The 9630-nt window shown below is 41.9% G+C and overlaps 1 protein-coding gene across 4 annotated transcripts in view; it reads right to left on the bottom strand.

Annotated features, from left to right (window-relative positions):
* Positions 1 to 2317: 2317 nt before the first annotated feature.
* The window catches only part of mllt1a (MLLT1 super elongation complex subunit a), a 20537-nt gene continuing 13224 nt past the window's right edge, over positions 2318 to 9630 (bottom strand). The window contains exons 6-12 of one of the 4 annotated variants that reach the window (XM_023394515.2): positions 9312 to 9630; positions 8679 to 8766; positions 7982 to 8093; positions 6650 to 6749; positions 5883 to 5951; positions 4462 to 4533; positions 2318 to 4217 (exon numbers count right to left, since the gene is read on the bottom strand). The exon at positions 9312 to 9630 is cut by the window's right edge and continues 347 nt beyond it. In XM_023394515.2, the coding sequence (XP_023250283.1) occupies positions 4089 to 4217; positions 4462 to 4533; positions 5883 to 5951; positions 6650 to 6749; positions 7982 to 8093; positions 8679 to 8766; positions 9312 to 9630 (889 nt within the window). In that variant the 3' untranslated portion in view covers positions 2318 to 4088. Of the gene's footprint in view, positions 4218 to 4461; positions 4534 to 5873; positions 5952 to 6649; positions 6750 to 7981; positions 8094 to 8678; positions 8770 to 9311 lie in introns of all 4 variants that reach the window. The other 3 variants (XM_087170488.1, XM_087170489.1, XM_023394514.2) reach the window with 3 other exon arrangements.

The raw sequence follows: 9630 nt of genomic DNA on the forward strand, positions 1-9630 counted from the left end.
GGGGGGGGTTACTGCAGGGCACATAAGGCGGCAGGGATCCAGGTTTTCTTTTATGCTATTTTCCGTGCTCAGACGGCGTTTACAGTAAGGGCAGAGGGAGTGTGTACATGTCATTGAGCCAGGCAGGCAACAGAAGAACGGAGCGAAGTATTAAAGCTATCGAAGCGTCAGAATAAAAACACTGTTGGCAGGAAGAAGACTGAAGAGGAGGGGAGGGAGGCAGGGAGGGAATCTTTCATTGAAGCTTTGTACCACAGTGGGTTGGTGTGTGTGTGTGTGTGTGTGTGTGTGTGTGTGTGTGTGTGTGTGTGTGTGTGTGTGTTTGTGTGAAGCCTAAGGGGCCACAGGAACTAACACACCAGGGGCCTGAATCACAAAGCAAGCTCACCTCACTCTGGCTTTCTTTGAGCTTTCTGGCTTCACAAAACCTAACACTGGCAATCCTGGAAACCAGTCTCACTAAGCTGGTCCCTGGCATTGTTAACCCACAATTTACCAAAGTACGCACGAGTTTGTTTACATTAATGAAGTGAAACAAGAAGCCAATCAAATGCCACATCAACAGCCAAAGAGCAGTGTAATTACTGCAAGATCAAACTTTTGATCCCTGTGGGGAAATCAGGTTGTTTGAGTGTAAAAGGTGATATTCAGATACAGAAGATAAGTAGGCAATTATATTATATTAATATAAATAGTAGAAAATAATAACAATAATCAAATGATGAAGTTAATATGCAAAAGTGGGAATTATAATATAGTTACGCTTCGCTGTTTTATATTAATCATAATAGTAATAATAACCTAACAATCGTTTGCAATTTTTCAAGCAATAAAAATTCAGCTTCTTTGTAAACTGAATATCTTTGCTTTTTAGGCGGTTGGTCGCATGATACAAATTTGAAGTCGTCACCTCGGACTGATGCTTCTCTCTGGATTTCGTGATGTAACATGGTTAAAGGGATCCAGCATTATGAGACTGGTCAGCCTGATCTAACCTGGTAATCTTGCTTCATGATGCAAGCCCCTGAGAAAGACATTATAAATATTTAGGGAAAGAAAACACAAGGAGTGCTTTGTTTAGCTTATATTTCTGCCTACATGTCCTTTGTTGATGCTGCTCAAGTGCTGCTAACTTGGTATCAAACGCTCCACTGTTGGTTCAAATACTTCAAACCTCTTGAAGAGGGAACCCCGACCCTATTCAATGACGACTGTCTCACAAAACACACAATACAGCTGAAAGCAACTGTTACTAGGGCTAATTAATGTAAGTAACTACCACAGTCACCTGACGCTTCCTCTTAAGAACACCGACTCTAATCTCAGAAAGCAAAAACATAAGAACATGACCACCATCAATGAAAAATAGCTGTCTTGAAATTTCTAGCGGGCTTGATTAACAGAAATATCACTGATAAAAAGGACAACAGCCAACAAAGACACTGGAAAAGGAGAATCAGGGATGAAAGCCATTAAGACAATACTGGATATTCAGGCATCCCACTTAACACTTGTTTCCCCGAGGGGGGTATTTTTTTTTTTTTGAGGGAGGGGGGTTCAATCTGTGTGACCATGGCTAACAGAGCGCACACCCCCCCTCACACTGCAAGTCGCAGAAAAAGGCACTAGAGTGTGGCTGTTGCTAGCCGTAGAAAAGTAAAAGCGATATACATTCATAGCTCACAGGTTATCTTAACCGCAGTCTGGGAATAAATACACAAAATGCACTTGTAGAAAAATAAAATGTAAAAAAGCGTGGCCCCTATTTTATTTTTCTTATTTTTGGATTCTGGGAGACAAGTATGGCTACTTTTTCACGGCTTTTTTTTTTTTTTTTTTTTTAACCCCCCCACCCTACCCACCACTTAGAAGGCAATTCAGGAGGGATCCTCTACTGCTCTGGCCGCGAGCAGTCGAGCCCTTTCATGCACGCCAATATGGGAATAACAGGGGGGAGGAGGAGAGTGGTGAAGAGGAGGGATGGAGTGAGGGGGCTTCAGTGGGAAGGGGTGGGGGTGGAGGGGCTGTTGGTAGGGGGTCAAGGCTCAGCTTTCAGTGCGAGGAAGTACAGGGGGAAACTCAACAGAACATATGTTTTCAGATGTTCAGACAACAGAGAAACCTCATCCGAAACAGTCACACACACAAACACACAGCACACGTCTCAGTGTCTTCATGTACAGTGTTAAATATAAGGACCTGGGAGACAAACATGTGCATGAATCTGGCCACCACTTTCCTTTAACCCCCCCATGTAGCGTTGAAAGCACTAAATATATAATAAACACACTTTGATGTAGTTGTTAGCAGCTTCAGGGACGTTTTCAAGTATTTATTAATGTACATTATCTGTCAGCAGTTACAATTTATTTTATATTACTACTAAAGCCTCAACCATTAGTTGATCTGCGACTGTGTGGATTATCCATCTCAGTCAAATTCATGCTTCCAGATTCCCTAATGTGAAGATTTGACCATTATAATCAGTATTACATTATTGTTAATTTAATATGTCTGAGTTTACACCTGTACAGCTGTGTTGTATTCATTAACTGTTTCTTATGGGTGCTCACACAAGGAGACAGTTGTTGACAAATACCATGTTCACCCAAATATAAGACAATATTTTTTCTTAAAATAGTTTGAAAGGTGGTGTTTGTCCCACCAGAACAAGAGAGTCATGTGCTCATAACATTAGATATTCTTTTTGAACTGAGTACCGCTGTAACACCAGCTCCTACAGAGTGATGAATTATGGGTTGTTTACTGCCTTAATGTTGCTAGAACAACGAGCGTCTTCAAGTCTGTTTATCGTGTCTGTTAAGAGTCAGTCAGCAGTTTCTGGAGGCTGTGTTTTACTGTGAAGAAGTAAATTCATCACGAGTGAGAACTAGTCTTTCCTGCAGAAATTAACCAAGAAGAAAATCTGTCCAGCAGCCAAAAATTACCACTGTCACAGCAGCTCAGAGACAATAATTTTGGCCGCTTACAAGACCCTGACACAAGAAAGTAAGTATGTAACTGACGTTCAGCTTTAATGGCATCATTTTGTGTTTCACTTTTTCCACAGAAAAAGCTTCGATGGTGAGGACTCTCTTCCCTAACTGGACTAGTGTAAAAGTGTCTTCTTCCAAAAACATTATCGGGTTAGTCTTATATTCGGGCCAATTTTGTACATTAATAAACACTTACACATACTTACAAGTACATTGCACTGTGTTATAAAATATTTATTTAATGCTAATATAGTGCCTTGTAAATGCTAAGTGGGGGGGGTGGGGGGGGTTAAACTAAAGTGTTACCTGAATGTATATTTGTTTGGCGTGTATGTGTTTAGGTGAAGGAAGGAAACCGGCTGTTGTTTGTGCTCAAGCGTCACGAACAAAGAGAAGTCAGTAACCACAAAGACAACATCTCCTCTTAAACCTCAGCAGTGCTCGCATGCACACGCACACACGCGCGCACGCGCACACGCGCACACACACACACACACACACACACACACACACACACACACACACACACACACACACGACTTGAGAGTATGTCGGGAGAGAAATGAGCTCCAGCTGACAGCAGGGGGAAGGGAACTGGAGTGTTCTGCCGAGTAAGGAGTGTGCGTGTGAAGGAGGAGGAGGAGGAGGAGGAGGAGGAGGAAGAGGAGGAGGGGAAGTATTGGGTTCTCAAAGGCGGGAGCAATATGATTGCAGGAGGGTGAAAGGGGTGGGGTGGGGGGGTGCATTCCACAGCTCTGCACAGACTCAAAAAAAGAGATGTGTAGTGAAAATCCTGACTTTAGACGGAGATCAGCTCCCCCAGTGCTCCCTTCCACACATCCCGATCCTCCTCCTCCTCCTCCTCCTCCTCCTCTTCCCTCCCTCCCCAGCGTCACGTGAAGGTGGTGTGTCTTCATGTGTGCTTGTGTTTGTTCATGTGTTTCTGTTTGTGTGGTAGTTGTTCGATGGTTCAGTCAGGGCTGCGAAACAGCTGCGACAGATGTAGCTGCTTGTCACCTCCTTAAAGAGGAGAAGCAGTGACGAATCTACCTCCGCCGCTGCAGCCATCCACACGCTGATTTCCACTTCCTGTCACGTGGCCGTCGCCTCCAGGTAGCTCTGTAGTTTGCGGACAGTGGACTCGTCCAGTGAAAAGAGGTCAAAGTCAAAGGTGGTGTTGGTCACGTTGAAGTGGCCCGTCTCCTCAATCAGGTTGACAATCTGACACATGGAAAGAGAAGAAAGGTCAATTATTGCCTTTCACCATACACACATTACTCATACCACATTACTGTGATGTGAATATTAAAGTTTTGTTCTGGTACTCTTCAACAGATCCCACGTACATGATCCATCAAGTGTACAAAATGCCAGTCACTATTTTTTCCATGTATGAATCAACTCATCACAGTTGCAAAATACAACACGATGGTCATTAAAATAATGTAGAGGCATGAACACACACCTGCTGTAGGACATTACGCTCTCTTAAAGCCATCAGTCTGCGATGGAGGTCCACCAGTTCTTCTGTGTAGGCCTGCAGGGTTTAGGTAGGAGGTTGCAGAGGAGAGTGAACACAGTCAGTATCGTATTAAAGACCAGTGAAGAATAGGAGCAAAATATTGACTGTCAAAAGAAGAATTTCAAGATTCAGTGCAGAAAACTGATTGATTTCTAATTCTTAGGTTGCCATGATTTGGGTGGTTTTCTCCCTTTATAGTTGTTGAAAATTGGTGAAAAAAGGAAGATCTAGAAATGACCACTTGGCCCTCTTTAGTTTCATTAAAGTTAATTTTGTGTGCAGGTTTTCTTTACCTGAATCTGAGTGTCTGAGGATTGGGTTAAACTACAGAAGAAGTGGTTAATACAACTTGGGGATGGTGGTGCACATTTTCAGATAGTCTCTCTAGGGAGACATTTATAGTGTTGCACTCATTGATTCACATGACAAGTGATAGAAATGATCAAATCCAACATGCGTTCTCACCTACGCACATCTGGCCAACCGTGGCCTGAGGTGGATTTAAGCGCTCCAGACACAGCTGGGGGAGTTTGCCATTTTAGCATCCTGCAAGCAGGTATGATGGCACCTTTACAGATAAAGCAGGGATTCCAACCGTGTTTTGTAATGGAGAGGCTCACCCCCCTAAGCAACGATTGCCTTCTTTAATGTCAGATGTATTTATTCAATTTTTATGAAATATAAATTAAGGCTTATTACGCTTTAAGGAAAATGAGATGTGGTGCGTCAGGATTTGTCTGATTCAGCTCAGCAAAATCGTGGAGTGATAGATTACATTGTATGTTTCCCTCACAGTGATAAATCCCAGCAGTATGTCCCAATGTGTGGAGAAAGCTGGGAAGAGTAGAGACAATCAGCCCTTTTAGTTCAATCAGGTGTTTATGTGGGCAGCATTTATCACCTCAGCTAACCAATTTTCTGAGGGAAACTCTGAAGAGGGTTTCATGTGTTGTCTATATTTCAAAACCATCTCATAAAACTGCATATATGCATCACTGTGCAAAGGTTTTTGGTTTACTTTGCCTAAAACTTGTGCACAGTACTGTATATAAACATGAGTGACTTTTCATCTGTAATTTAATGTCTCAACAAAATCCATCTCCATTAAACCCAGCAGATGTTCTAATGTGAAAGGATCAGTTCACCAGACTTTCACTTTATCACTACTTAAATCATCTTGTACCAGAGAGGGAAGAGGAGATTTCTTTTCAAGGGTTCATAGGCCACAGTCTGTCTGCACATTTGGATCAATTCACTGCCTATTACTGCATCTTGAATTCATTAATGCACTCATTGAACAATGACAAAACGCTGCATGTGTGTGTAAGAGTTTAAACATAAAAAGTTTGATTTACCCTTCCTACCTTGTCGTATCCCTTCTTCAACACCTTCTCCGAGCGAAACGAGGAATCTGGACTCTTTCTGCCCGACACCTGCAGAACAGAGATCAGAGAAGAAGACAAACAGAGAGAAGGAAAGGAGGGGAGAAAAGTACAGAGAGTGAGGGGATACAAAGAAAAGAGACAGAGGCAGTGGCGTGAGACCATGAGACTATCTAGGACACCAGTGACAGTGAATACAGCTGAAATGTAAGTGGAAGCCTGGTGCAGGGCTGAAATGCTGTGGTTTCCATGTCTGCTTGCCAAATGGTTTCAGGCTATTTTGCATTGGGAAGGAACATTAAAAATATCCATTAAAAATAAAGCATCTATTAAAATTCAAAATGAGTCCTCTTTGTCTAAACGAATGGATTGGACTATATTGTTTTGACATTATTACTCATAAATGGCTTTCTCAAACACATGAAACAAATTTCCCTTGTTATTTTACTCTCAAAATCACAGACTTAAACCGTGTAATTCTTTAGGAAAGTCCTGTTCATGTTGGCCATGGATCATGTTGTTGAAGAATGCATGTTACATACTGCATGAAGAAAAACTAACACAATAACACGGTTATAAATAAGCAGAACCTGAATTGATAAACAGTAGGTCCCACTCTGACTCACTTGGTCCATAACTGTAAATGTTACATGTGTGGTTTTAATGCTCATTTTCTTGTCAAACTATTCCAGCCACTGTCAATATGTCAATGAAAATAGGCAGTAAAATGAGAGGTCTGTGTGACTCACTTTGTTATTGGAGGAGCTGTGTTTCTGTGGGGGCGGCGCAGGGTCTCGACTTGGGCGGTGCGAGCCGTCACTGCTGTCACTCTCACTGTCCAGGCTGAGTCTGAGAGGGGGACAGGGTGAGGTCAGAGGTCAGTCACACACAGACTGACAGACAGAACACATTGTCATACTGCTCAGCATTGTAATTGGATGCAAGCATCTGAGATTTTTTATTATTATTAGATGCCAAAAAACGTGTTAATCCTTTCTGGTTATGGGCTTCATTTGCCAGGAATCTGCAGTGAAAGTAAAAGAAACCTATAAGAGTAATCAAGACTGATGTGAGACAAAAAACTGGTGAGGTGGGCAGACAAAAGTTAAGGTGCCTGCAAATTGCAGTAATAGGATTTACTGTAAATAGAGAAAAATAGAAGAAAGCAGACAGTTTGTTTCCATCCAGCTGTTTTTGTGCTTATTTTCAATTTGTGCATAACAAAACCTGAGTGGCAATGCTGAAAATATAATATATAATATAATTATATAATATATAAATTGAAATATCACCCCCCAAAAAAGAGAGCGGAGTGCAATGAAAACAGACCTGGGGAATAAATCATGGCAAACATAAATCATATGATTTAAAAGTCCACTGAAGCGACTAAAGATGGCGGCAGATGAAACAGCGGATCTGTGTGAAGTGGAGACTTTAACATTCCTCACACTATTACACGAAATCAACATGTCATATTTCTATCATGTTTTCCACCCTGTTTTCTTTCTCTTTCTCGCCATGTCCTCCTCTTTTAAAGATTTTTAATGGCTTCCAAGATTCAGCACCTCCAACTGTTAATCAATTTTTAATATTCACATAACAATAGTGGATGGAAACATGAATTGATTCACATTTTCTTATGCCGATTTTCTGATAGTTTGTTTACAATTTGTGCTGAATCTAGATGTAAGCTTTGCTATAGACACGTCAGCAACGATCCACCTGTGTAAATATACACACACACACACACACACACACACACACACACACACACACACACACACATATATATATATATAAAAACATAAAAGAAAAGAGGTGTGTGTGGACACAGTCGCAGCCAGGGAAAAGAGAGCAACATGTAAAGAGTGTGCTAATAAGCCTGTTAGCAGCAGCATGCTGAATGAATGATTTGTGAACATTGGTTAAAGCAACAATTGATTTTTGACATTATGGTGCAGTCTTTGGTTAACACAGTCTAAAACAGCCACAGGTAAAGAGTGCTATCTAGACCAGGACCACTGTTTCCGACTGATGAAAGCCCAAAATCACAGTCTAAAAGGGTCTGTAGGGAGACTGACCGAGAGTCGCGGTTGGGGGGGTTGGTCTTGATGGGGGTCTCCTCCTCTGAGCTGCTGTCGTCATCATCTGACTCTTCTGACTGGATCTCCTCCACCATAGACCGTAGGGGGCCTGGGACAGAATCACACACACTATAATACTACTGATCTGTAAAATCTCAATTATTCCTGCCAATTCTCTATCAGACATAGAGCAGTGGAATAAATACCATCATACTGTAACCCAACCTTCCTATGTCATGATCTTCAAATTTAGGCTTAAAGCTCATTTCATCAGCCAAACTACTTGAATTCTACCTCCTTCTCTCTTTTCTAGATCAGTTTGTATACCATCCTGATAGCAGCAGCTAACATACGTATCTCATGTTTATCTTATTGCTGGGTCACATAAAGGGGTTAAATTGGACCGGAACTGAGCTCCGCCTTCTCACATCCATATTGCATTCTGCTTGAGCTGCGCTCCATCTCTTTCAATATCATATCATCATATCACTTTCGTATTTTTTAAATCTTCCAGTAAATGTAACAGCATATGGGTCTTAATGAGTAATTCTCTAGACTACAAAGAGATATTTGGGGTGGTTTCTACACCCAAACCAATGTTAACAACAAGCTTTATAGGTTACTAGCATCAATTATCAGACATCTGTAATATAAAATGGTCTCTCCATTGCAAGTATCTGAATATGGATTGTACCTTGCCCTTGTTTCTGTCCCGGCTCGAAGTCTGAGTCTGAACTGGAGTCAGAACTGGAACTGGAGTTGGAAGGACTGGAAGGTGCCGACTGCTGTAAGACAAGGAACAGAAGAAAATGACGAGTCAAAGAGAGGAAGTAGATGGACAGAAGGTTGATGAGAAAAGAAAAAGACAGATGAGCTTGTCAGTCTTAAGTTCAAGATGGAGCCCGAGATCAACATGAGGTGTGCTGTTTTTGGCCCCCTTGAGTTACGCATGGAGATATTCTGGAGCCGACATTTGGAATTACATTAGGTCCAATCAAGTGATTGTGTGGATTTGCTTTTCTTTGTCTTTATGTGACAGTAAATTAACTATCTTTGCATTTTGAATTGTTGATTAAACAATAGAAGATATCTCCTTAGGAAACTGTGACAGACATTTTCACCATTTTATGCAAACCAAACAATTAATTAATGCACCAGGAAATAATCAGCAAATTAAGGGCTAATGAAAATAATTATATGCAGCCCTAGATGAAATGTAACGATCAAAGATGACAGCATGACATTATAACATTATATAAGATAATAATAAAGTCAGAAAGATTTCAGCTCTCCAAAGTAGTGAAAGCTCCGGGTTTAGGCCTTGTACCTCTGACTTTGAAGATGCTTCGTCCTCTGAATTCGACTCTTCCGACTCTGGAAGTTTCTTAGGCTCCTTCAGCTCCTGTGTGTCGTTTTTGCTTTTCGCCCAGCGACCTTTTTCCTTGGGAGGCTTCTTCTCAGCGTAGGGCTGGCTAGCAGCAGAAGAGGATGAGACACGAGGAGAAGTTCCTGTGAAGGCGCCACTCACCGGCCCCTTCGGCCCCTCAGAGCTGCCCTTCTTCTGCTTCTTTGCGCTGGGTTTGGGAGACTCCACAGTGGAGGGCCGTTTCCCTGGAGCTTTGGACTCTGCAGGCCCTCCCCCGCCT

This window comes from Seriola lalandi, unplaced genomic scaffold (assembly GCF_002814215.2).
Source record: "Seriola lalandi dorsalis isolate HSWRI2012SDOR001 ecotype SW California unplaced genomic scaffold, Sedor1 jcf7180002054949, whole genome shotgun sequence".
Classification (NCBI taxonomy): Eukaryota; Metazoa; Chordata; class Actinopteri; order Carangiformes; family Carangidae; genus Seriola; species Seriola lalandi.